At 57.1% G+C, this 27,430-nt stretch overlaps 1 protein-coding gene across 3 annotated transcripts in view; it reads right to left on the minus strand.

Annotated features, from left to right (window-relative positions):
* Positions 1 to 621: 621 nt before the first annotated feature.
* CEP104 (centrosomal protein 104) overlaps positions 622 to 27,430 on the minus strand; it is a 30,042-nt gene continuing 3,233 nt past the window's right edge. For 2 of the 3 annotated variants that reach the window (XM_081143973.1, XM_081143971.1), the window contains exons 3-22: positions 23,509 to 23,682; positions 23,036 to 23,174; positions 22,407 to 22,469; positions 21,829 to 21,905; positions 19,688 to 19,856; positions 19,093 to 19,248; positions 18,556 to 18,780; positions 16,779 to 16,976; positions 15,518 to 15,685; positions 14,414 to 14,587; positions 12,174 to 12,350; positions 11,299 to 11,505; positions 10,840 to 10,947; positions 7,948 to 7,984; positions 7,650 to 7,716; positions 6,964 to 7,072; positions 5,236 to 5,374; positions 4,954 to 5,021; positions 3,727 to 3,817; positions 622 to 2,822 (exon numbers count right to left, since the gene is read on the minus strand). In XM_081143973.1, the coding sequence (XP_081000099.1) occupies positions 2,707 to 2,822; positions 3,727 to 3,817; positions 4,954 to 5,021; positions 5,236 to 5,374; positions 6,964 to 7,072; positions 7,650 to 7,716; positions 7,948 to 7,984; positions 10,840 to 10,947; positions 11,299 to 11,505; positions 12,174 to 12,350; positions 14,414 to 14,587; positions 15,518 to 15,685; positions 16,779 to 16,976; positions 18,556 to 18,780; positions 19,093 to 19,248; positions 19,688 to 19,856; positions 21,829 to 21,905; positions 22,407 to 22,469; positions 23,036 to 23,174; positions 23,509 to 23,682 (2,662 nt within the window). In that variant the 3' untranslated portion in view covers positions 622 to 2,706. The remainder of the gene's footprint in view (positions 2,823 to 3,726; positions 3,818 to 4,953; positions 5,022 to 5,235; positions 5,375 to 6,963; positions 7,073 to 7,649; positions 7,717 to 7,947; positions 7,985 to 10,839; positions 10,948 to 11,298; positions 11,506 to 12,173; positions 12,351 to 14,413; positions 14,588 to 15,517; positions 15,686 to 16,778; positions 16,977 to 18,555; positions 18,781 to 19,092; positions 19,249 to 19,687; positions 19,857 to 21,828; positions 21,906 to 22,406; positions 22,470 to 23,035; positions 23,175 to 23,508; positions 23,683 to 27,430) is intronic. The other variant, XM_081143972.1, reaches the window with a different exon arrangement.

Consider the following 27,430-nt stretch of genomic DNA (forward strand, 5'->3'; position numbering starts at 1 on the left):
CCGCGGAGGACGCGGCCCCGGCGGCGCGGCTGCCGCCCGCACGTCCCGCTGCCCCGCGCCGGCCCCCGGCCCCTCGGCCCCGCCCCGCAGGACGGGCCCAGGCGGCGGGAGCGGCCCGAGCGTGGCGCCCGGAGCTCCGGGGGAGCAGCCGCCCGGCCCCAGCGCGCACCGGGCGGCGACCTCTCCGGCCGCCTGCAGCCCACACCGTGTGGGCTCTTGAGCAGCGAATCCACTTTGGCAAATAGCCCCTCAGGGCCAGGCTCCCGCGGCCACTGACCGCCAGTGCCCTTGGTCAGCAGCGGCGGCCGCGGGAAGGGCAGCTGCTCGCGGGCCTCTCACCCTCCCCCGGGACCGGCTCCCGCTGCTTTTTCAGAGGGTGGGGGCGATGCGCGGGGCGCCGGCCGCCCGGCCCGACGGGGCGACGGGGCCACAGCCGGCGGACGGAGCCACGGCCAGGTGGACGGAGCCACAGCCGGCGGACGGAGCCACAGCCGGCGGACGGAGCCACGGCCGGCCCCGCGCCCCGACTCAAACCCGGACCCTCCCGCCCGCGGCCGACGCTCCGACCACCGAGCAAACTGTCCAGGGCTACGAACTGCTTTTTAATCATGATCTGGAAATAAAGGCAACAAATACTTAGTGATCTTTTTATTAATGTGAATATTCTCAGGGTGAATTAACTAAGTCTGGAAACAGCAACAAAAATATTATTCGCATATTTTATAACTCTGGAACCTGAAATAAAACTGTCAAAACATTAAAAAGTTGCAAATTTTCATTAGAAGGATTTACATTTTCATTCTAATGCCAATTTATAGATGTAATTCTTTTAGAAAGTTCTGAAATATGAAAATAAGTTACAACACACTCATGAATAAGAATTCAACTATTACCGTTCCCAATGCAGATATTTATCAGTGGCCAACAGAGCTAGTTCCCTTTGCGTTTTCACCCTTTATTGGTTCCTCGTTAGTGTATCACTGTAAAGCTTTCACAGCCACAAACCACTGCCGTGGAGCATTTCACCACAAACTCGTGATGCCTCTGTACCCAGCAAAACTAACCCAATTTTATTTTTAAAAATGTTTTTAGAGGGGAAGGGAGAGGGAGAGAGAAACATCAATGTGAGAGCGGAACAGTGATTTGCTGGCCCCTGGGATCGAGCCCACAACCGGGGCTTGTGCCCTGACCAGGCCTTGAACCCACCCTTTTGGTGCCCAGGACAGTGCCCAACCAGCAACCACACGGGCCAGGGCAAGGCTAATCGTTAACTTTCAAATGCACCCAACTTTGTCAGTCACTAAAAACTAAATATTTTTACGTTATAATAAGAAAACATTTAAGTTTTGGAGAAAAAATTTCTTGGTTAGTCCCATTGTGTTTTAAAAGGCGTTTTCTTTGTACTTCAAAAGCGGATTAGAAAATGGCCAACACCTTTTAGAAGCCAAGGAGGATTGTTTTGTGATCATCCTGACGTCTGTACGCCCCTAGGTCGAGCAGTTTTACATCGTCTCTCCATACTTATTTTAGCATTTTGTAAAGGTAACCCTGTTGGTCAGTCTCGCTCAGTATTTCTAGTCAACCCTAGGAGGAGTCATTAATTTACCAGAAGTAGCGACTGATTAGTGCAAGTCCACGGTCGCTCACGGCCGGGGGTGTGCTGCTCAAATACCTATTTGTTTATAGACGCTCGTGTCACAGGGCTGGGCACTAGCAACATTTACACTACTGTGTGGTACAAATTTCATCAACTCCACACACTTCTGACACTGACAGCCGGCCCTGGGACACTCAGGAGGAAGCGGACAGCGGACCCTTCCCTGGTCAGAGGACGGGATGGAGAGGGCCAGCTTCCCGGGGTCTCCAGTGGACTGAGAACCCGGGGGGCACAGGTCTGGACAGCAAGACACCAGGCATGGCCCAGCTGATCGCAGACAGACACAGGCTTTCCCCACGGCCCCTGAAGAGGCAAGTCGACACCTCCGTGGGGAGGGGGCTGGGTAGGGGACCGGATTTTGAGGTTTGGTCTCATCACTTTAAGTGATGTTTTGGTTTAAGTATTACATGGAGTGTTTGAGAAAAGGGACCTTACAGCTCCAACTCCAACACGGCTTTGAGAGGGAGGGCAACAGGCCGAGACCAGACGTGCTGGAGGGGACCAGTTCTGGGTAACTGCTGTTTCCTTTATTTCTAGCCATAGAGGAAAACAGGCTCTGCAGAGGCTGCTGCGGGAGAAGGCACGGGGTTCGAGCACCCCTCTCCTGTCCGACCCTCGGTGACCACAGCCCTGCGACGCTCCTGCAGGAGACAGGCCACACACAAAGGTTCACAGTGAAGTCTGCGGAGATCACCCCACGCCACAAGGGAAGAGGGTGCTGTGCCTGCGGAACACCCGCCACATGCTGCTGCTGCCCTGACCTGGCACCTGCTTCCGCGAGCTTCCCCCGGGCAGCAGTTTCGGGGTCTCTTACAACAGCGCGGCTACTATCTGTGGCTCCCGAGGCCAACAAAGTCAGACACCCGACGGCTGGGAACGGGAAGGAGGGCAGGTCCCAGCTCGGGGCCACTGCCTTGGTCAGCCCCACACACGGAGCCGAGTGGGACAGTGGGGGGAGCAGGGCCACCAGGCCGCAGATACCCTCAGGAGACGCATTCACAATCAGGACACCTGCTCTGTTGGCACGGAGTCCAGGGGTGGCTGTCGTGTCATCGCTTCGTGTAGGTCCTGCCAGAGCTCCTACTCAGGCCACCCTTCGGGGTGGGGATCTTGCTTCCAGCCTTCGTCACCGAGGCCCCAGCCTTGGCTGTGGCTGGGCCTTTGCCTGGGGCGACAAGATAAAGCACGGGCCCCATGTCAGGAGGGAGACTGACACACGAATCAAGTGCATGCCCCAGTGACAGAGAGAGGCGGGTGTCAGCAGACACGGGAGGCAGAGCAGGAGGGGCTGGGACACTCCCGTTGCTTGTCTGCGGGAGCTGGCCTGACCAAAGCGGGATCAGCGGAGGACAGTGGTCACCCAGCCCTCAAGTGGCCACTGCAGGTGCACGTGACAGAGAAAGAGGAGGAACCAAGAGCTCAGAGGAAATGCTAAGGGTCAGAGGAATGGCCATGGCCATTTGCCTACTTTTGGCTTCAAAAATTCAGCTGCTGCCCTGGTCGGTGCGGCTCGGTGGTTGAGCGTTGACCTATGAACCAGGTGGTCACCAGTTTGATTCCTGGTCAGGGCACATGTCCAGGTTGTGGGGTCCTCCCCGACTAGTGGGCATGCAGGAGGCAATCAGTGACCCTTATCAATGTTTCTACCTCTTCTTCTAAGTATATTAAAAAAAAATTTCAGCTGCAGAAACAGGAAGGGCAGCCCCATGACCGGAGTGTCACTGCCTGGCTGTGACCTGGGCAGCCCTGCCTGTGCCTCATCTTTGGTCATAGGACGGCATCAGGCCAGGTGAGCAGCCCCCGCACAGCGGCTGCCACAGGTGCTCACACACCCGCTCCCATGCCCATCCCCTCGCTCATGGCCTCGCCTTTCTCACACTCCTAAGATAGGGCTGCACCCCAGGCCTTCTAGTCAAAACAGTTTTCTAATGAAAAATATAATTTTCTCATAAAGCACTCTAAGTGGCATAAATCTCTACCTTAAGGAACCGGCACCAGGACAGAAAGCCACTGACTGACGCTCCCCTGGCTGAGTGGCAGTGGAGGGATGCGCCCCAGCCTGTCCTCACCTTGTGGCGGAGCCGGGGCCTTGTGCAGCACATGCGTCCTACGCAGGTTCATCACGCAGCCCATGGGGCCCATCAGATGAGCTTTCCACGCCTGAAATGAGAGGCCACAGCATGGAACCAGATGAGGGCCTCTGGCCCTCTCATAGCCCACATCACCTGCTGTTAAAGATGCAGCCAGAGGCGCCCACAGCCAGCTGCTGTATGCAGGCGCCTCACCCCCTTGGAGCCTCAGCCCGACCCGAGTTACAAGACACTGCCTGCCTCCCAACCCCTCGAGCACAGCAGTAAGACTGGTCACGTGGGAGGGTGTGTGGGGGGCAATGCAGCTCGGGGACTGTGGTGCCTCTAGGAGCTGAGAGCATGAGAGCAACCCCTGGCTGACAGCCAAAGAAGTCTCAGCCCTGGCAGTGTGCTCAGTGGTCAGAGCGCCAGCCTGAGCAGACAGTTCACGGGTTCGATCCCAAGCCCTGGTTGGGGCGCGTGTGGGAGGCAATCGGTCAGTGTGTCTCCCCCCTACCCCGCCCCTCTGTAAAAGTCAAAGGAAAACCTTTGGAGGATTAGAGTTAACACCAGGGCCGGTCTTACGACGACAGACCAGTCCCGCTGGCCCTGGGAGGGGCTTGGAACAGGATCTTTGAGCCACAGGCGAGAACGTGCCCGACACTGCCTGTGGGGCCCTGAGCAGAGAATCCCGGCAGAGCATGTCCAGACTCCTGAGCCACAGAAACTGAGGCTCTAAGCGGGCATTTAAGCCCCTCAGCGTGTGGGCATCTGCTGCGCAGCGGAGACCAAGTCTCGAGGAAGCCTGCGAGCCCCGCCCGGTAGTGTCTGCTGTGGGAGCCCTCACGCCAGCTGCTAGGACGAGAGGAGACAGGGAGGCTGCAGCTCACGTGTGCGCCGCTCGGGAGAGGGAGAGGGGATAGGAGGCCCGACGCCCACTCCACACTGAGTCCCAGGGCAGGAAGGAGGGCCTGGAACTGGACAATTTCCAAACCAGACCAGGCTCACTTTCCCTAATCAGAAGGGACTAGAGTGCTACAGAATGTGGCTGTGATGCCAGCTAGGGCCCGGCACAGATGGGAGACAGTGGCTCCCTCAGGGCACCTGTCCCCCAGGGCTGATCCTCCTCACAGCCAGTTACAGGTGCAGTGGAGGGACGTGCAGCCAGGCACCAGAGGGAACACTGCTCAGACGTGACCGTGCTGGCATTGCGGGCCAGGCCCTCACCTCCTCTCCAGGGGCGAAGTTCTCATGGCACAGAGGGCACCGGTTGGCCAGCTTCTCTGGCTTGGCAGCTGAAATGGGGTGAGGCAAGACTCAGTTATCCTGCAGAACCTGGGCGAGGGGCAGAGCGCCATGGTGTGCCCAGCGACGCCCGGCAGACACGGCCAACAGCCTGCCTGCAGCTGGGCCTCCCCTGGGGCGGGTCCTGGGGACACAGGCACCGAGGAGACACCCACGGGGATGCGGGCTCTCAGGGAGGCAGACAGGCAGGCGGGGAGCACTCACGGTCACAGTCCTTTGCTTTGAGGTGCCCAGGCAGCTCCTCCTTGGGGATGGCCTCGCTGCAGCGGTAGCACTTTCCAAACCCATCCTTTTTGTCGCATTCTGTCAGCAGGTGCTCTGTCAGACTGGATATTTCAACCACCTGGATCCGAAATACAGAACACACTGCTGAGCACACCGACGAATATCCTGCCCTTGTCCCCGAGCCCCGGTGCCGAGACCGTCAGAGCTCCCGCCGGTCAAGGCGAAGGTTGGTGCACACCTCATCCGAGTCCTCCCCTGCCGAGCTCCTGTGGTCACTTATTTACGGGGCTGAAGACCCATGTCCTTGGTGTCCTAGTAGTAAGGATGCTGTTGCGCTGCCTCGGTATCTAGGCTGCTGCTAAGGGCTGGGGTGGGGGGAGCTACGGCTCAGTGCAGTGACGTTTGCTAGGGGAGACAGCTCAGAGGCAACGTCCTGGCTCCCGGCACTTCTGAGACTGTGCAGAGAAACGGGCACAGGGCATGTCACAGGGGTGCCCACCATGCTGATGGCTTTGACAGGAGGGGTCATGTGCACTTGAGCTTCATGCTGTGGGCTTGTACCCCCTGTGGAGCCCCAGGTGTGCACACTGGGTCCAGGAGTGGGCACTGCCAGCCCCAGACAATGGGGTCTGTTGAAGCTAGACAGAGCCCCGAGGGGACAGGGGAGAGCATCCTCCTTGGAGTCCTTCAAAAAAAGGTCCACTGAGCCCGGCTTGTGTGGTTCAGTGGTTGAGCGTTGACCTATGAACCTGTCAGTTCAATTCCCGGTCAGGACACCTGCCGGGTAGCGAGCTTGGTCCCCAGGAGGCGTGTAGGAGGCAGCTGATCAATGACTCTCATCATTGACGTTTCTCTCTCCCTTCCTCTCTGAAATCAATAAAAACACCAAAAAAAACCAGCCTACTGCACCAGAGAAGGGGTTAAAATTGGATAGGAGGAGATTTCAACAGCACACAGAAGGTGTTAACCATGGGGGAGACGGAGGCGGAGAGCGAGCAGATGAAAGCTCCTGCTCGTCCAGGGACACGGCAGTGGAGAGGCCAGGCCAGGCGGCGGTGGCCCAGCGCACAGAGCTCACACCAGGTATGTAGAGAGGGACAAGTCAGTAAGAAAAGACTGGCAGCTGACCAACCCGACGGGCGAGAGACTAGCGCATGCTTCACAGAGGGCAGCCAGGGGGCCCAGTCTGCCATCGGCAGGACACATGGCCCGGAAACCCGGTGCAGCCACAGGTTCCATGCCCTGTTCCCAAAGCAGGAGACTGGATGGGTAAGTTGTGGTAAAGAAAAACATGGCACAGAATCGTTACATACTGTATGATTCTATCGACACAGAACTCAAAGCAGCAGCACTAATTGTAGTGTCAGAACCCAAGACTGTGGCTGGACCTTGAGGGCCACCTTGGCCTGGGTGGTGGTTACACAGGTGTCTATCCTGGGATGATATTTTAAAAAAATGTATTTAGAGAGAGGGAGAGAAACATCAGTGACGAGAGTCACTGACTGGCTGCCTGCCCCACGCCCCCAAAACCCGGGCATGGGTCCCAACCAGGAATTGAACCAGTGACCTCTGGGTGCCCGGGACGATGCTCGGCCGCTGTAAGCAGTTACGCATGTGACAGCGTGACGGACAGCCCGTGGCTTCCCACCGCGTTCCCTGAAACTCTACTCTGGAAGGGCCAGCGCTGCGTGGCTCCGGGCGCCTGACCTGCCTGCAGTGGCCACATCTGGTCAGCATGAGGCACTGCTTCCAGTAGTGCAGGTCCAGGCCCTCCTCCGTGAAGGCGGCGCTCCTCTCTCCGCAGAAGATGCACAGGCTGCAAGAACGGCAGGGGGAGGCAGGAGGGCACAGGGCCGGTCAGCTTCTGGCTCCTTCCTCCTCGGGGGCCTCAGGGGCCTGGAGGCAGCAGCTGGGCCTAGCCGGAGGGGTTTTGGGGGGGCAGCTGGTCGCTCCTCTGTTAAACTGCCCTGAAGGGGGTCCACCAAGTAGGTGTCAGAACTTCCCTAAGACCCCTTCCAGTGCTAAGTGTCAGGATGCTCGAGCGGGAAGGATCCTGTCACAGCAAAGACAAGGCAGAGACACGTCCTGGAACCCCTGTGGGCCTGTCCTGGCCCCACCCAGGAGAAAGCTCGCTGCTGCTCTAACGTTGTGCCCGGACCAGCACGTCTCACACAGGCCACTGCCGTCTGTGGGGTGAAGACAGGGCAGTGCCCAACTTACTGAGTCCAGGCGATGGGTGTGGAGGGAACCTTCCCAGCTTTACACATTACCGAGAAGAGCCGGCTACTTTACAGGACCCTAGTGAGCTGGGAGAAGACACCTATCCTGCAGCGTTTTACACGGTGAGGTCCGTCCCTAGCCACTCCGCGCTGGGTGCAGAGCGCTCCACTCACTTGTCCAGGTAGGGGTTCTCGGGAACCTCGGGAGCACCCGGTGGGGCTGCGCTCCTTCCGTCAGCGTCTGAAAAATTAAACAGGAAGCAACTGAAGTAACTTTTGTGGAAAATATTTTCAAAGTTTTAGTGACCGTTTTTTTAAAGTTAGTAACATTTCATGCGAAATGTATTTTAAAAAGCACAAGTGAATGGAGTGGACGTATTTACAATCCACCCCAAGTGCCTGAAACGCAGCAGAGACACCTGCCGGGTGAACAGCAGTGGTTTCTACAGCTTCCGACGTGCATTTTACGTACCCAGACTCTCTGCCTTCCCAGCCTCACTTTCTTTTTCCTAAAATGAAACCAGAGAGATCAGGACAAGTGCATGCAGTTTGATCCTCGAAGCGTTCTCAGGTTTTGCTCTATAGTTCCTGCCAGCACGCGGTGCCACCTGCCTGCAAGCGGCACCGTCCCACCAACATGCGGTGCCTCCCCATCAACAAACTCAAGTGTCTGCTGCAGTCTCCCTCCCCTCCAGGTTCTTGTCCCGAACTCCAGGGAAACCACCATTTGCCAAGGCCACCTCCCCTCCACCATCAGTGTCCACCCTCACAGGGGCTCAGCGACACACGATTCCTCAGCCCTTCGTCTGGCTCCCACGCACCTCACTTCCTCCCGGCTGTGTCTTTTTGGATCGGGCCTGTCCCCTCTGCTTCTGCCTAGCCTAGGAGCTCCCTCCCAGACTGTGCAATGAGCCCCACGAGCAGGGCTCAGCCTGGCCCCGCTGCTCACTCAGCGCCTCTACTGGGGCCTCTAAGTCATCTTCACCCTCATTTCACCAGCCAGCCCTCCTGCTCTCCCCACACCTGCTCCTCAGGGGGCTGTCATGGTCCCTGTGTCCTGTCACCCAGTCCCACAGGCCTCAAAACCCAGGGAGATGGACGGGTGCTTCCCTCCCCTCCCCTCCCCTCCCTCTCCCTACAAAGCCTCCATTAGACATATCAGCAAACCCTGGGCCTGGCTTTGCCCTTCGCTCCCCACCACCTCCACTTCTGACAGCGGCTCCAGGCTCCTGCTCCTGACCGAGGCCGGAATGGCACTCAGGCCGCAGTGCAGGGACTTCCTTTAGCTCAGAACCCTCCGTGGCTTCCTGGGTCCCCCTCTCCACTCCTCTCCCACGTCCACGCGGCTCCTTGTGCCCAGCCGCTCTGGCATCCCCACTGTCCCCTCTCCCTCCAGGCCCCTGGCCATGCTCCCCGTCCCGTGTGCCGTTTTCTTTTCTCCTCGGCACATACCACCCGGTCACACTCTCTCCCTTACTTATCTGGGAGACTGCGCCCACTGGAGGAAGTGAAGGCACAGGAGAGCAGGATGCTTGTCTGTTCACAAGGGTATCCCCAGCATCCAAAACAGTGCTGGCACTCAGTGGGTGCTCAGCAGACATGGAAGGCCCTCCAACAGAGTGTGGGTGACGACCGGCACCATCGCCAGGCACCTCTGTGGGGACACACGGCATAGAGCCCAAGGCCAGGCCGCAGCAGGGAGCCTGCCCAGCCGAGCAAGGACAGGGTTCAGCAGCAGAGCTTCTAAACCAACCAGGTCGTGATCCTGCGCGAGTTGCTTTGTCTCCCAAGTTTATTTCATCTGGAGACTTGGGAACAGCGTCAATGGCTCCCAGGGAAGCCCGAGCACAGCTGAAAGCCCAATGTCCCGACATCTGTGTGGGGGAGGCACTGTCCCCACCTGGTCCCGACGCCTTCCTCCTTCCCAGCCCTGAGGGGCCCCATCTTTCTTTCCCTAGTTACCCTGACGTTTAGCTGAAATGTTACTTTCTGCCACAGGCACCCAGCACAGGCTCAGGCACATTTTCATTCCTTCTCTTCATTCTAACCCGTTCCCTCTTTCTAAAGAGGAAGAGGTCAGGGCACCTAGCAGGTGACCTGCCCGCCTACCGGACTCTGGGTGCACAGCTGGGCGGTGGCTCCAGGCACAGTGGACACCTTCACCAGCACCCCCACCCACTCCCCTTCTTCCTTTCTCTTTAAAAGCAATTTTCTTTTCCTTAAGGAATATCAGTCACGAGAATCAGTGGCATATACAACAGACTGAAATCCCAAGAGCCAGGAGTTTGACCCCACGACGCACACATCTCCTGCAGGCTCGAGGCTGAGAACTTCTCGAGGTGAACGTTTGCCCGAAACCTCGAACCTTAACACATGGACATCAGGGCTCCAGGTTCAAGTTCACTTTTCCCGCCTACCTCTGACAGGCTGGGAGCTGTGGGGAGTACCCTGACCCTAAGCTGCATGTGAACATCAGCCCACGTGAACCTGGCCCATGTGAACATCAGCCCCACGTGAACATCAGCCCCATGTGAACATCAGCCCCACGTGAACATCAGCCCCACGTGAACATCAGCCCCACGTGAACCTGGTCCGACCATCCCTCCGCCCCCCCCCCCCAACACCTAGGAGTTTGCTCTCAGCATCTGCTGCAGCAGTCCCCTCCCAACCCGCAGAGTGTCCAAGGAACTATGGAGGATTCCTTCCCTTTATCTCAGCGAGCTTAAGTACCAATAAAGAACAAAGGTACATTTGCATAATGCCATGAAAACTAAACAGTGCCACGTGTCTTTGTAATGAAGTCCACCTCACAGGGCTCCACCCTCACAGGGCTCCAAAGACTGGGGTGGAACCATGTGAACCTGGCCCACCTGGCCCCTCATGAACACTAGTCCCACGTGAACCCCAGGTGCACCTGGCCCTGGGCACTTGGCCCTCAGCTGCACGTGAACATCAGCCCACGTGAACCTAGCCCACGTGAACATCAGCCCCACGTGAACATCAGCCCACGTGAACCTGGCCCACGTGAACATCAGCCCCACGTGACCATCAGCCCCATGTGAACCTGGCCCATGTGAACATCAGCCCACGTGAACCTGGCCCACCTGACCCCCAGCCCCACATGAACATCAGCCCCACGTGAACCTAGCCCACCCAGCCCCCAGGTCCACGTGAACCTGGCCCACCTGACCCTAAGCTGCACGTGAACATCAGCCCACGTGAACCTGGCCCATGTGAACATCAGCCCCACGTGAACATCAGCCCCACGTGAACATCAGCCCCACGTGAACTGTGAGCCCACCTAGACCTAACCCACCTGGCCCCCGGCCCCACGTGAACCTGGCCCCCCGTGACCCTGGCCCACCTGGACTTGAGCCTGCATTTCCTTCAGTGCTGCCAGCTGCCCTTGTAAAACTTTAATTTCTTCTTTCTTTCGTTTTTCCGCTTCTTCTGTAGCCGCTTTGTTCTGTGCCTGGTGTGAGAATTATTTTTCCATTAGAACAGCTGTTTAGAGGACTCTTAGGAATTGGGAGACAAATTACATAAGTTATGTTTTGTACACACTACGCTAGTCACTGAGGCTAATTGTGCGAGAGTGAAATGTAAGCCTCCAAATTCATTTAAGAAACGTTTCCTGACAGCTGAGACGGCAGCTGTCCTCATGCCTTCATGTTACAGGCGGGGAAACCGAGTCTGGCAGGGGCAGGGTCTCGGCGCCAGGTCTCCTGTACATACGGATCCTTGAACAACCATCCGTTTACGCCCATGCCTGACCACGTCCTCAGCACAGGACCAGCCCGTGAGGCCGTGAAGGTCAACTCACCCTGATTCCCGCGTCTGTGGGTCGGCCATCTATTTTAGCAAACCCCTCAAAAATGGTTTTGAAGAGCAGGCTTTTGCGTGCGGCGCTGTCGTCAGGAGGCAGGTGCTCCAGCGCGAGCGCCCCGTGCTCCCTGTACACGTCCAGGATCACCCGGACCGCCGTCTCCCGGACCTCGGGCACCCTGTGCTCCAGGGCGCGCACTGCGAACTGAACACGTAGGAGAAACAGGCACTACAGAAGCCTGGAAACGGAAGGGAAAGCGCCCCCAGAATCCCAGCTTACTGTGTTCACAACCGCTTTGAGGTAGATCTTCCTTAGGCTCAGCATTAAGTATTACAAACCACTCCAGATACAGAGAGGAAGCAACTCTGTGCGTCAACCACCGATTAACCAGTGTTGTAAGTCCTGCTTTCAGGAATAAAACACTGGCCATCGCACCGAGCCCTGTGTCTGTCCCCAGGGGCGTCTGTCGGGCTGCCCAGGAGCCCGCACACTGCGAGCTGCCCTCTGGCATGTCTGAGATCGGGAGGAAGGGGGTCCTGGGCTGGCAGCTTCTCCCCAGAGTGCCTGTGGTTTCGTCAGCTTGTCTGGAGCAGAGGACTGACGGCATGCAGGCCCACCACGCACGCTGCACACTCGGCCTGCTCCTGCCCAGGCTTTCTGCCCCAGGATTTCCCAACCTCGCTGAGCACCTTGGACAAAGGTCTGTCCACTCAGAACCACACACACAGGGTGACATGGGTGCACCAGTTGGGCAGATGAAACCCTCCTTTTCCTGAAGTTGCTCATTTGTTCACCCAACAAACTGGCTCACCTGCCTCAGGCACCCTCTCCAGTGCTGAGGCCCCAGTGGTGCGTGGAACAGGGGTGCTCACCTTCATCACGTTATCCACGGTGAAGCCCGTGCCGTCGGTGCCCAGGTCTTTCAGCAGCCGGGCCAGCAGGTCCATCTGACTCATGGCCAGGTGCGCAGAAGCACTGGCCTTCAGTGGCTGCACCAAGTGAGACGGGATCACCTGGAGAGACTTCACCTCCTTACACAGGGCCATCTCCTGTAAGAACCAACACGATTTATTCACTTGTCCTGGGAGATGCCAGAGGCAATTAGCACAGTTTACTAGGATCCTCAAAGCAAACACTGAAGGAAAGAATCGGCAGCGAAACATGGCAGCAACAATGGGAGTGAAATGACTGATCCATAAGCTCACACTTCTATCTGGGACACAGCAGCCTCTGCCAGTGTGGCTCAGTGGTGAGAGCCAGCCTGCGGACTGAAGGATCCTGGGTTCGATTCTGGCCAAGGGGCAGGCTTCATCCCTGGCCCGGGTTGGGGCACATGCAGGAGGCAACCAATGGATGTCTGTCTGTCTGTCCCCCCCCCCCGCCCCTTCCTCTCTCTGAAAAGCAATGAAGAAAATATCCTCCGGTGAGGGTTAAAAAAAAAAAAAAAGACAACAGGTAAAACAAAAACCTGGAGGGGAGGCAATACAGCCCCGCACACCTGGAGGCTAAGGACGGCCTTGGAGAAAACTGCTCGAAGACCCCGGCTTTCTGCCCCAGGATTTCCCAACCTCAAGAGAAAGGTTTTCTAATTTCTAAAGTCCTGAAAGAAATTAGCCTTGCTTTGTGCATCACTTCAGCGTGTATTAAACGCCAGCCCAGGGGCAACCAGGCACGGCGCTCCGGCGCGGGCCTGCTGAGGGTGAAGATGGGAGAAGTAAGCGCCGCACACGCAGCTCCCTGTAGAAGCAAACTCTACAGTGGAGGCTCCGGAGATAAACCACCACTGAGTTATCCGGAAGCAGAACGCGAGTCAAAATGCCGAATGTCAGGTGTCGGGTAAGGGCTGATCAGTCTCGGGGGCCCATCCATGGCCCCGACCACCCTGCGTGTGCAGATGACCGTATGTAATGACTCAGCAAAATGCAACTGTGCAGAGACATCCGCGCACTGCGTGCTGTGTCTACACAGGCCGCACTGTGCACAGTAACGGCATCATTCTCTCAGTGTCGGCTCCGCGGGCCTTCGTTACGCTGGAGATCTCGCCTCTGAAACGCCCCTTACAGCCCCCTCCCGCGACACCGGGCGTGTAAACTGCAATTCAGAAAGAAACCTGTGCCCGATGGGTCCGCAGGTCACAGCACCTGAAGCACCCCCGTTGTCCGCACAGCTCAGTCCGCACCTAGGCCTGTGAGCGACTCTGCGGACACGGAGGTACCAGCAGCAGGCTCCTAAGTGCCAAGCAGGTGCTGCCGACGTGGGAACTCGAGGCCGGCCGCAGGGCAGAGCGGAACCTAACCCCACGGTCCGATGCGGTGATGACCGCCAGCCACCCAGAAGATAAGCGGGTCACACATGAGTGGGCGCGTTCTCACGTCAACACGTCGTCTGAAAGGCGACGTCCGCCCAGTTCTGCTGCGTTAATAAGGAGTGTACTGTGCGCCTTGAGAGTGACTGGTTTTTACCTTCTTGTTAGTATCACCTGTTCATTTTAACTGAAAGTTCAAGTTCACTAAGTGACCTGAGCTCCACGACTCTTTAGAGTGGAGATGGGATCCCTCTGAGAAACTATGACAGTTTGGATTCCTGTCCAAGGCAGACATGCAGGCTCACAAAACTGTGGGTAACATTTTAAGGCAGGCACAGATTTTCTGAAGCCCAAACGTGGGCCTTCTCTTCCAAACTCCTAGGCAAACTGAGGCATCGGCTAATTAAATGTGCCCCCCCGTGGGCCCCAGCCGTTGCAGTCCCAGCTCACTGCCGGCTCGGCACGTCAGCACCGGCCTGGAGGACACTCGCTGGTTGGAAGGGAAAATACATCGAGACAGTAACACACTGGCCACTGTTTTACCTTGAATGTTCTACTGATTTAGCTTTTCACATATTTTTATCTATTTTAAAAACAGCATATATTGAATTAGAGGAACAAAAGAAAACCACTACTTTTTCATCAAAGTTCCTGTCTGAGACAAAACGCACTTTTCAGAGCCCCAGGAGAGTCAGGAGTGACCCCTGAGGCTGGGCAGGGATGGGAGCAGACTCAGGCCCCCCGCCTGAGCGAGCCAGGCGCCGGCAGGGCCAGAGCCGCCGGACAGCAGGAACCTGCCGCACGTACCTGGATGAAGTTTGAAGCTGCCGCCCGCAGACGAGCAGAGGAGTCTCCTGTTCTCGCGAGCAGAGCGGGGAGAGTTCTCTCCACACAGTGAGCCGTCTCCAGCTTGCTAAGCCTATGCTTAGGCACAAACTGTGTGATTATCATTTTCAACAGCTTCAGAGAGGCCTGGAAGACCTAGGAAAGACGTGTGAGAACAGATGAGCCACCCGAATTAATCCGGCTAACAGCGAACGTGAAATTTGCTATCAGTGATAAAAATGATCACACTGAAACTGCATGCCGCTTGCAGGGCCGAAAATGGCAAACTGACAACAGCTGCCTAAACACAGGTCCCCGCGTGGGAGACACGCACTCTCACTGCAGGGTACCACGGGCATGCGACACGCCCCGGAGCCACATATCACAGAGCCCCGCTCAGCTGGGGAGGCCCCAGTGTGAGTGCAGGAGGCCATGCAACTGGGGGGAGGGGGGCTCATCGGGAGGCCGTATGGAGTCAGCAAATTCAACAGCAGCTCCGAAGCCTCAGGTTCCATAAACAAAATCCTGAGTGGATGTCCGTGACCTGGTGACCAGGCCTCTGTGATCACCTGCTTTGAGAAGCATGGAACAGGGGATGCCCTGGCCAGTGTTGCTCAGTGGTTAGAGCGCCAACCTGCACACTGAAGGGTCACGAGTCTGATTCCCGATCAAGGACAGGTATCTGGGTTGCAGGTTCAATCCTTGGCTCTGGTCCGGGTGCGTGCGGGAGGCAACCGATTGATGTGTCTCTCACATGGATTTCTCTCCCTCCCTCCCTCCCTCCCTCCCTCCCTCCCTCCCTCCCTCCCTCCCTCCCTCCCTCCCTCCCTCTCTCTAAAAAGTCAATGGAAAATATTCTTGGGTGAGGATTCACCACCATCACCACCACCACCACCACCAAAAAAACGACTAGCAAGGACAGACACGGTCTCTTCACCGATGGCACCTCTAGAACCCTAACTGCTGGGGACTCTGCTGTGGGAGCTGATGATTCCTGTGGCCAGGGACCGCCCCGGCTACTCCACCCCCAGGTGTGTCACGGCCTCTCACTGCAGGCACTGGGTACTGGGGGTGGAGGGGACTCACTGGGGTCACGATGTCTCGGATGGATCTTCTGATGAGAAAGACAGACGCTCTCAGCACACTCTTCAGGTCCTCCTTTGGGGTCCCGACAGGCGTCTCCATCAGCTGTTGGTACAGGGTGAGCAGGGCGTCTTCCCGGTACGACCAGGTCTTGGAATAGGCCCCAGCCACCTGCAGACCAGAGTCCTGCTTACTCCGTGACAGTGGCATCACACCTCCCCCAGCACGCACCACCGGAGCCTTTGTCCCAAATGGAAAAGTCTTTCTTATCCCAGGACCTCTACAGAGTAAGTACTTGTATTTAGAGAAGTCATTTTTCTTTGTGGAAAATTTAAGCCTGTGTTTAGCTGTGGAGACGGTTAAGAGCGACTGTCATGGGAACAGGGGACCCTGCACCGGGCTCCTGTGCTGAGGAGAGGCTGGCCTTGGTCCTGTTCACCGTCTCTCTGGGGGAGGGGCTCTGCCAGCTCTGTGAACACCAGCACCAGGAAGGAAAGGTATTAAATGAGCACTCGTGAAATCTGGAACCCCGGCTTCTGTTTCTGTTTTCATACAGTCATTAGCACAAGACTTTCCAGTTGAGCACGAGGACAAAGGGAAGCCGACATCCTCACACGGCCTCGGACAGCTCGCCGAGGGCACAGATGCGTCATCAGAGACCATAGCCTCACACCCCAGTTCCTGCGAGGGCGCAGGAGCTGGGCAGAGAGGAGGCTGCTGGGAAAACAGGGTTCATCTGAAACATGGTGCTGGAGGAGGGCTCCACGGAGGGGACGCTGGACCCAAGATGAACAAGCGGGTCCTCGAGCAAATGAAGCGGAAACCTCGCCGGAGGCGAAACGACAAAGCTGAGGCCGCCCTGCTCGGACGCATCACGAGAAGGTGGGAAATGGAACAGCAGGAAACGAGGGAGACCAAACGTGAGCTGGGCGGAGGCCACGAAAATCCACAGGCTGGCCCTGGCTGGGTGGCTCGGGCGGCTGGAGCGCAGTCCCCTGCACCCAAAGGTGGTGGGTTTGATCCCTGGTCAGGGCGCGTCCTGGAGGCAGCCAATTGATGTTTCTCTCTCCCCCTTCCTCTCTCTCTAAAATCAATAAAAACATATCCTTGGGCAAAGATTTTTTAAAAAGCCTCAGGCAGGAGTCTGCATGAGCCGAGCAGGGCTGCGGAGGACAGGACACTGTGGGCGTCATTCATGGGGTCACCAGGAGGTGGAGCCACATCAAGGGCACACGCACACGTGTGTCTGGTGTTTCCCTCTTACCAGGGTTTCCCCCAGCACTTCGATGACAGAGCCGGCTTCCCGCAGGGCCTTCTCCGCCAAGGGCTCCGGCTCGCCTGCAGCGCCTGCTCTGGGAGCCTCGCTGACGTCCGTGTCGCTCTTTTCTGGCTCCACAGCGGTCGGCCCGGGCTGCTTGTGGATGGTGGGAAGAGGCCGCTCGTCATAGGGCAGGGACTCGAGCTGCAGGAGAGGAAGCGGGCTGCAGGCTCCCGTGGGGATCCCCCACCCCAACATCCATCTACCGCAGGCTCACTGCTCTGGCCACCCTGGGTCCGAACAGGGGATTGTGCTCAATACCAGTACCATCAGATTAGAACAATTTATACAACAGCAGATGCAGCTGACAGTACAATCGGGGCTTCTGCTCCTTCCCGAACTCGCCGCAGCCCCGACAAGCGGCGGTGCAGACACTGCCTCCTCCCCGGTTCACCACCAGCCGTCCCGGCTCAGTAAACACGCAGGTTGTACTTTCTCAGTTTACGGCTCAGAAAAAAGTATCAAGCCCGACTTTAACCATGTGCCTCACCCAGCAGCCTCCCACTCCTCCAACCAGCCTCTCCACAGGGGCGCCGTCTCTCCAGAGCCCCGACCCAGGCCTGGTCGGGTGCCCCCGCGGAGCAATGGGCAGGAGGGCCCGCCCTCCCGGGCTGCATTCTCACGGAGAGACAGACGCACAGACAGGTAAATATGAAGCAGACTTTCAGGTAAGGAAGTGAAGACAGAAAAGAGTGGCCCCGAGTCATTTTCCAAGGCAGGCGTCACGGTGGCCCCGAGCAGACAGGAATATGTAACATTATTCCTCACACGTGAAAGCTCTGGGCGCACAGGCAAGAGGAAGGTTCTCCTAGTCTACCATCTGCTCCTAGTCGTAAAATAAAACACGCTGAGACACTAAGAACGGAGAAACTAGAGCACTTTTAAGTTGGAGTATTAAATGTAACTCAAACAATTATGCTGTGACAAGATGGTACCGGTGGGGGTGACGGGGACACTGTTGTGCACTGAGGTCCTCTGGCGTGCCCAGGCCTCTGGCTGCGGCGGACACCTCCCATGGCCACCTGGCACCCCCCTTCCTCCCCAGAAGCTCCAGGAGGGAGGTCCTAACCAGCCAATAGGGACGTTTCCCTCTGGCGTCGTCATGTGACCAAGGCTAACGTAACCAGGTGAATTTGGGATTTTTGATAAGGGGATGTGCTCTCCCCTAGATGGTACCATGTACAGAGTGAAGCTGGGGCCACGTGAGAGAAAGACAGTGGGGAGATAGGAATGAGCTTCTGATGCTCCTGGATCTACTGAATCCAACCCCGGTGACCCCAAGCTCCTCGTTACAAAGGCCAGTGACCTGCGTCTGAAGCAGGTTTCCCGTTACTGACAACACAGTCCCCCCAGGTATGGTAACTGCACTGACGTGTAGTGTTTAGTTCATGCCAGACACCTTACAAAACTGCTTCATTTATTCCTGCAGATAGCCCCGGAGCAGAGGTCTGTAGGTTTTACCAGGGGACGGCGGAGGCTCAGCCAGCAGCCGTGAGGCCCAGAGTAGCTGACGGCAGCAGGCCCGAGGAGGTGTGGCTGCGAGCTGGTCGCTCACCCCATCCCGCCCCGGCTGCAGCGTTTGCCTCCTCTCCCGAAGGCGGCACGGGGGGAGGGCTGGCTGCTTTGCACCCTAACAACCCCTGCACTGGGACAGCACCCAGCACCACGCGGGCCCTGCTGGCCTGCTGACTAAACCGCACACCCTGGGAACTGAGTTACCTACATGGGTCTTGAGACGAGGGTGTGTGGGGGGCAGCAGCTGGTCGGCAGTGCCGTGCGGAGGGGACATGTCCAGGGGCTGTGACGGGGGCTTTTCCTGAAGGCAGGGGTCTGCACACTGGTTTTCTGTCACCCTTTCCTCTTGTGGCGGTGGCAGCGCTGGCAGTTGGTGGCGAGGGCTGCCCGAATGAGTGAGGGGCTGGAGCGGCAGATCAAAAGGCCTTCGCACCTGGGGAGAAAGGGACACGTAAGGCCCAGTGCCACTCCACACAGCTCCGCCAGGGGCACGGGGCAGGGCTGTCAGCAGCTCGTGCTCACTAACGAGGAAACACCAGTGAGCAGGATGCCTGCCCCGCCCCCTCCCTCCTGCTCCGCTGTGAGCCCTGCAGGAGACGGAAGCCAGAGCCACCGGCGGCAGGCACAGGCGAGCGGCGTCTCCTGAGCAGGCTGGCCCGTTGGGTTTTACAGAACAGGTGCCAGCTGCAGGGACAGCGCTATGGACCCTCTCAGGCACCCGGACCTCGCCCAGCCCCAGGCCTACCAGGTCGGCGTCCAGGAGGCTGTGCAGCTCCAGCTGCGCGTACACCCGGGCGCGGTACTGCTCCATCTGCCGCTTCCTGTGCTTGGCCAGGTCGTAGTCCTCCTTCTCCACGGCACAGCGCTTCTCCACCTCGTAGCGCCCCAGCCGCTCCCCAACCTGCAGCACACAGCCCGCTGTCGCTAACACGCTCCACCCGCCCCAGCTGACAGCTGAGTCATGCTCCCGGCAGAGGTGCTGGCCGCCTACGTGTCCTGTGGGGACAAGCGGTCTGTGGAGCAGTGGAAGGTGTGGACCACGCGCCCTGCAAAGCTCCTGCTGCTCGCGGCTGTAGTGGTGCCTAAGAAACCCCGAGCTCGTGGCGATGTCTGACTCGTCAGTGATGTGTTCCTACCCGGCACCTGGGATGACGTCCAGAGAGGGACACCCGGGTTCATTACAGGTTTATCCAGGCGCCTGCCTGGCCCCCACCCTATTTTGCCCAATTGTTGAACCCACACCCACTTCTGCAGCATCAGTGACCCCCTTACGTGCTAGGGGTGTATATGTAATGCGAACCCCGCGCGGGCGCAGAGGACCCATCTCCCCAGGGCAGTACCTTCTGCAAGTCTGCGATTGCTTGTTTCAGCTTCTTGGCGTGGTCATAGCGCTCCTGCTGGACGGCTTCGCGCTTTCTCTCATCTAATTTGCGAATAATCTGTGCAACTTCTGGGTCTTGGTACATATCAAAAGCTAAGTCATCCAGTGGGGAAATGTAGTCAGATTTCCTATAGGAAAGAAACGAGCATTTTAAAGCCAATTTCCATCTATGGGAGACGGGGGTGTGTGTGGAGGAGCCTTGGGGGCTCAGTGCTGAGACACAGATGGTTGGGAGAGTGTGTCCCCCCATCCCTGGAGGTTCTCCCCTCCGGAGTCAGTGCGGTTTCAGGTAGCACAGCTGCACAGTGGGGCACCTTGACTGCACGCCTTACGCTCTGGCCTGTATCCAACTGCCCGCTGGGGCAGCGGAGCCTTGGCCATCACAGCTCTTCCCGGGTCAGACTGCCAGGCTCTGCTCCAGGCAAGGGGACAGGACAGCACGTGGGAATCGTCTGGAGGAGGCAGAAAACCAAACCCAGAACAGTGCTGACCAGGCCCCACCGCTGAGCAGGGTACCTGGTGGGCCTGGACAGCCAGGCATCCGATTCACGCCAGCACCTCAGCGACTGGTGGACATTAAAGAGAAACAGTTGCTTCTTCTGGATTTTACCTCAGTGTCAAATACTGTCGTCAACCCTCAAGCCCTGTAGGAGATCAGAAAATCCATCCAGCCCAGCTGAGCATGGCTGAGTGGTTGAGTGTCGACCTAGGATCCAGGCGATCGGGGTTCGATTCCCGGTCAGGGCACATGCCCGCGTTGCGGGCTTGATCTCCAGTTGGGGGCGTGCAGGAGGCAGCCGATCAATGACTCTCTCATCATGGATGTTTCTCTCTCTCTCTCTCCCTCTCTTTTCCTCTCTCTAAAATCAATAAAGATATATTTAAAAAAGAAAAAAAAGAAAATCCATCTAGAAACACATGGCCTCTTTGGTTAGTGAAACAGCCGATTTCTGACTAACAGAGCCCATTTCACTTCTGTTCCTTCTTTCAGTTTCCACAGCAGGTGGCAGCTTCCTTCTGGGTATAACATTTGCGTCTAACACAGCAAAACTAACAGAGGGCAGGTGTCAATGTCTCCCTGTCTGCTCTGTCAGCAGCAGGAAATACGCCACTGTCTACTTTGACTTGGGTATCTTTACATATAGGTAAGGTTTAATTTGTCATAAAAAATTGGTTGGTAAATCTGTATAATAATGAATTCACTCGACGAAAGCCGTGGCTCTGGGGACCGCAGGCTCCATGTTCTGTGCAAACAGGAGGGGCGGCCTGAGGACTAGTTACTTTGTGTCACAGCTGGGACTCTTTGCAGAGAGGAGGGGCGGCCTGAGGACTAGTAGTTACTTTGTGTCACAGCTGGGACTCTTTGCAGAGAGGAGGGGCGGCCTGAGGACTAGTTACTTTGTGTCACAGCTCTGGCTCTGTGTCAGCGGAAGTGGAATCTGACCAGAAGCTGTGCACAGTCCCGCCTTCTGCTAAAATCCAAGGGTCTGCTCTTTTCCTGGCCGGGAGGCTGCTGTCAGAGGAGGCGCTGGGTGTGGTCTTGAGTCCCTTCTCTGTCGACCGGCCCCTGTGCAGGGGTCCCCTGGCTGCAGTAAGCAGCCGGCAGGGGCTGAGGGTGCCTGGGAGCAGTGTCCCTGCCTCTGACCTACCGCGAGTCCTACATCTAAAATGAGGCAGCAAAGCAAAGACGCACCTACAGCTGTTAATGTGAAGAACGTGGGGAGCGACTGTAATTCTGAAAACTGATGTAGCAACTAAGTCAAGTCACTATTGTGAGGAAAAAACAACTTTTGTGACATGTACTTCTCACTTCCTTAAAAAATAAGGTTTTAAAGCAGACATACGTGAATGCCTTTACTTTTTACCTGTGAATCTGCCTGTGCCAATAAAATACCAACAGATAGATGGCTGGTGGATCTTTTTTTCAAACGCACTTTAGAAACCTGCTAGTAATACCTGCACGAACAAGAGATGAGGTTGTAGAGAGAGCTCTGCACTGCGTTCGGAGGACCTCGGGTGGGTGCCCCCTGGAGGCGCCTCGCACCTCAGGGATCCTAAGGGGAGTCCCGGAAGCTCACTGCCTGCGGGAGGGGCCCTTACCCAGTGCAGGTTCCTTCCAGGGCTGGGTCCTCCGTGTGGTGCCCCAGGTAATGGTCAATCAGCTTCTCCCTAGAGGTCTTGGGAGCAAGAAGTTCTGTTAGCATCTCAGAGGAGAAAGGGAAATAGCACAGAACCTAACTGCGGGGGATCTGACTTAAAGGTGTCAGCAAGCACCAATGAGCCAGTCTCTCGGAGGACGGCTACAGTTCTGGGGTCAAAGTAAGTTTAACAATTATTTGTCAGTCAATTCTATCCATATTTTATGATACCTTTTGTGACAAAAATAAATGCTTCCCTCCTGTTAGAAATAAATTCTCTTCTTTAGAAATGAAACTTCCCGTCCGGCCGCTGTGGCTCAGTGGTTGAGCATAGACCCCATGCACTGAGAGGTTGCCCGTTTGATTCCCGGTCAGGGCACGTGCCTGAGTTGTGGGTAGACCCCCAGCAGGGGGGTGCAGGAGGCAGCCGATCAATGATTCTCATCATTGATGTTTCTCTCTCTCTCTCCCTATCCCTTCCTCTCTCTCTCAAAAATAAAAATAAAAAATACATAAAGAAATAAAACTTCCCAGACTTACAATGTTGCTTTCATCACCGAAGTCCACAGGGTCTCCAATGATGTTTATCGCAACCAGAGCGACCTGGGAGGTGAATCAACAGCAATTGAGTATAAAAGGTTTGCAATAACGTAACCCCTTTGTAACGACTGTCATCAATGGGATGACGCACGTGGAAGCGCATTAGCCATAAAACGTGCCAATGTGTACAATTATTAATAACGGCTATTTTAAGTTATATAAGTTGATATTCTAACACTGAACCAAGTGGCCATTTTAATGTGCAAGGACATGAAAACGGTAGCAGCTAAGAACCTCCCGCTTTTCACAGCCTCTCGGGGAACCATCTGCTCCAGGCAGAGTAGGGACCACACCCATACTAATCATGGTAAATCAGACAAGGAAATGAAAACCTAGGTTTCCAGCTCCGTCCATCCAAGGTTCTCCCCTGAGGGGGGGGAGCCCCCTCCCCACCTCACTCCTTGAGAATCTCTGTAACCGAACGAGGGTCCCACCCGATGTTCCTGGTGACACACGTGGGGAGGAGCTGCCCTCCAGTTCGCGGTGGGCCTGCTGCAGACCGAGCCTACAGCCCGTCTCGGGGCCCCTACAAAGAGCGGGAAGCCAGCCACTGGAGGCACGGGCCTCACCTGATTGTAGACGTTGTATTTGTTGGGGTGGTTCTGGTGAAAAATCAGCTTCAGAAACTGCCCCACTGCGTCCACATACACCGACTTCAGCTCGCGGGCCTTGCAGCCTGTCTTCTCGTTGTCGCAGAGGGAAACATAGCTGAGAGAGAACACAGCAGACTCGTGCTGGTCAGGAAAGTGCCCTGTTCCCACTCAGCGCAGGGTTTAAGGAGAGTGAGGTCTAGGAGGAGACCCCCGGGAGGAAGCCTGGATGCTGAACTCTAACCGGAATTCTCAAGGCGAGTCCTGCACCTGAGCGGTCGGGTTGAACCACTGGCAGGGATGACAACACTGCTTGCTAACACGGGGCAGGGGAAAGAGTTGTGCCATCTCCACCCAGGTCCGAGGGTGGGACCTGGAACCCAGGGGCGGGGCCCTCAGGGGAGCTGCTGGCTCTCAGGTCCAGTTGCCCTCACACTTCACCTGCCCCTTACCCGAGTCTGCGAAAGCGCTCGGCCTGGCAGGGCGTGAAGTACTCGGGCAGGCTCTCGCTGACGTAAAACTCCACCTTGCTGGGGATCAGGTACTGGTGGGCCAGCAGCTGCAGCTTCCTCACGCGGCATCGCTCCACCATCTGCACGACGATCTCCTGTGGGAACTGGCAGAACCTGAAAGCGAACGTGACCGGGCACCGCTCTTTCCTGAGACACATGCCCTCAGCCCCCACAAAGCACCCAGTCCGCAGTGACGGGACATGAGGGGCTAGGACACCCCTCCTGCCCTCTCCACCTCCTCACGGTGGGGCTGCAGCTCAGTCAGGGCTGGATCTGCCTGCCTGCCACCCAATGACCAGCACGTTGGGTTTGACATGAAACCTGACATTTATCACACGATAAACACACTCCTCTAAGAAGGTGTGGGGGTAGGAAGGCGGCGCCCAGGGACTTCCCACAGGAGCCCACACCCTTCAGAAGCCTGGGCTCACAGGGGCCTGTGATGAGTCAGCAGCACCCATCGTGTTCAATGCGCACCCACCGCGTGCTCAGCGGTCTGGAGGCAACCCTGCACCGTCCACACTGGAGCCTCTAGCTTTCTGTGAAGCGACGCGGCCCATTAAAGCCCCAACTGGGAAGCGGCAGAGCCACAGCGCCAGCCCAGGCGTCACAAGATGTGACGGTGACCGAGGCCACACAGCACAGAGCCGAGGACGGTGGCTACCGTGTCTGCGGAGCTGGCGGGCACTGGGTGCACACCACAGCAGACATCGAGGGCACCTGGAGCAGGGGACACACCGCAGGACAGCACAGTCAGGAGAGGCCGTCACCGCAGTCACTGCCCGTGGTGCTCTGCCCACTGGCCACATTGGCCTGTTCCTCGCACTCCCACCTCTTCTCCCAGCAGCCACCCTCCACCAACCCGAGCAATCAGGCCAGGCCTCTGTCCGCTTCTCCCACCTGCTGGCAGCCCTGCTCCTAACTCCCCCTGCTGAACTGCACCAGAGCCAGGGGCCCCCACGTCAGACCTGCCGGCCTCTCCCCCAGATCCTTCCCATCAGGACACACACACTCTATTAACCCCCAGCTCAGGAAAGCCCTCCTGTGACCCCGTGTCCCCCTCTGGCTCCCACCCTTCTGAGCCGCCTTCCTTGGGCAGCGTCACGTGGGAGCGGTGTGCAGACCCCAGGGCAGCTCCTCACACCCCCATCCCGGGCCCTGCAAGGTGGCTTCTGCCCCCCACTCCCACAGGCCATGTCCAGGGAGGCCCCCACTGACCTCCAGGATGACAAGTGTGACGTGGTTCAGCCCACATGACGGAGCCCACATGGCCAGCCCTCCTGGCCCCTCCCACCACAGGGCCCCTTGCCTGTGCCCTGGACTGTGCCTGGACTGGGTCCCTGTCTCCCCTCTCTCTGCAACCACCATGGGGGTCCTGTCAGCCGCAAGGCTTTAAAACCCTGCTTATCAAGGAACAGCCCCGAGTCCCATCCTATAATTGAGCCGGCGACTTGCCATTTCCACACAGACACTGAAAGGCGTTATGTGACCATGACCCAACCCCCACACCCTGCCCCAGCTCTTCCCACCTCAGCAGTGGCACCGTCACCCACCCAGTGGCCCAGCCTATCCCTAAGCTGACGGGATGGGGAGGCCTCCTCCCCACCCACAGTCCCTGCTTGGCTCCCTGCTGGGTAATAAGCTCCAGGCATCACACAGATCGTACCAGACCCTGTAGACACTGTTTCTCCTGCACCTACGAATCAGGCTGGCCCAGTAAGAGATTAACAGTAACTAGTAATACGGTAGAGCAGTGCTAACGTCTACTGTGACGAAGTCTCAGGGCAGTGTCTCGGGGTCCCTGCCGAGGGCCTCGCAGAGGGTCTGTGCCTTCTGGGAAACAGTTGCTGTCAGTCGGAATCCGCTTTTCATTTGTTCTCCACCCACAGATCTAACGCCTCCTCCGTCCTGAGCACCGGCCACGTCCTGCAGCCGGAACCTGCTGTCCCAGGGGAGGCAGCGGACTGGCTCGGGTTCCTCTTCTCCACAGGCTCCCGGGGGGGGGGGGGGCTCGTTCTAACTGCAGATCTGAGCAGCCTCAGCACAGGAGGTTCTTTCCTGAAGTCGAGACCTTTCTCCTGCTCACCTGCAGGAGCACTTACAGCTTCTCTCGGGCACATCCGAGCGGCCGGCAGCACCGCCCCTGCACGTTGGGGCCACTGCTGAGAACCAGGGTGACAAGAGCCCAAGCGCCGAGACACTGAGATCTGGTCCCCGAGGTGGTTGCTAAGTGATGGGCGGGCAGGGAGCATCTACTGCGTGGGGATGCTGGACAGAGGGGTGATTCACATCCCGAGGGACAGCTCGAATTTCATGACGCAACTCAGAACAGCAGGCAATTTAAAGTGTGAGATGTTTGTTTTTGGAATTTTCCATTAAATATGTTCATTCCGTGGTTGACCGCGGCTAACTGAAACCCCGGACAAGGCGGATCTACTGTATGTTGAGAAAGGGGGCAGGTGACTCAGGGCAGGGTGGATGGACCCTGTTCTGGGGCCACCTTGCCGGGCACTTCCTGACACTGAGTTTTCACAAAATGAAGGTGGTAAGAGCGGTGTGTCGGGGGAGGAGGGCAGCTGGGAAATGGGGAAACCAAGCAGCTTGTGACTCAGGCCCTCTCCCGCCTCGCGTCAGGCAAGCGCTGCGCAGACAGTGGAGAAACCCATGGAGCTGAAGTGCAGGGCACACAGCTGTGGGGGCCCCGCCAGACACAGGGCTCTTAGCAACCCACAATGGAGAAACCCTTCATTTAAAAACCCTCCAAAACTATTTAAAGTGAATGAAGACAACTGACAAAATTTTGAAGTTGTATAATTTAAAAAACCCTTTAAAAAAGGGTCTATGGCCTGGCTCATGTGGCTCATTGGTGGAGCATCAACCTATGAACCAGGAGGACCCGGGTTTGAATCCCCATCAGGGCACATGCCCGGGTTGTGGGCTTGATCCCCAGTAGGGGGCGTGCAAGAGGCAGCCGATCAACATCAATGCTTCTATCTCTTCCTCTCTCTAAAAATCAATAAAAACATATTTTAAAAAATAATAAAAAGAGTCTATGATGTAGCTATTAAAATATAGGTTGTAGAGTTTATAGATGAGTCAGAGACATCCTTCCAGCTGACAGTAAAATGAAACCGACATCTAACGCGAGGCCAGCGCGCATCTACCTTCTCGAGATAAACGGACAGCTCTAGGTTGCTTTCTGAATACAAATTGGATACTAAAAACTTCATGCCCTAAGGGCCTGACTGCTGGTGTAGACCTCCTGCTGTCTCAGAGAAGCATCTGGCCCTCTGAGGATTTCAGACTCTCAAGGTCCTGGGTGGTAGCTGGACACCGCGGGAACTCCCCTGCGCCCAGGCAGGACCTGAGCCCCACCCCCACTCTGTGCTGCAGTCAGAACCCCCAGCCAAACCCAGCGTGAATCTGCGTGGTGACTCGGGCACACGTCTCCCTGCTGTGGTGTAGCCTGAGAGCTCAGTACTAAAACGAGGATGGGCTATGCCTGAAAGGAATATACTACCCCGTCAGGGCACAGAAGAACCATATCAGTCATTCTTATACAAGGCACCAAAGAGGGTGCCTGGTCCGTATACGCACCTTTAACCCACACAAACACTGAACAAGTGCGATACAAATCACCCCCACCCCTGCAGAAGGGAAATGTGGGGTGGGGGTGAAGTGATCTGCATGGCACTGTGACCCCAGCCCTGGACTCGGGGATTGGAGCCTGGGGAACTTCCAGTGGCTCCCCCAGCGGGTATCCTGGGGAGGCTGGCCTGGCCTGCAGGCGAGAGGCCCTGGCTGGCTTGGTCCTGCAATGCCTACTTGCCTGTAGATAAAGCCCTCGCTCCCCAGTATGAGC

The sequence above is a fragment of the Miniopterus schreibersii genome (genome assembly GCF_964146895.1).
Source record: "Miniopterus schreibersii genome assembly, chromosome: 8".
NCBI lineage: Eukaryota > Metazoa > Chordata > Mammalia > Chiroptera > Miniopteridae > Miniopterus > Miniopterus schreibersii.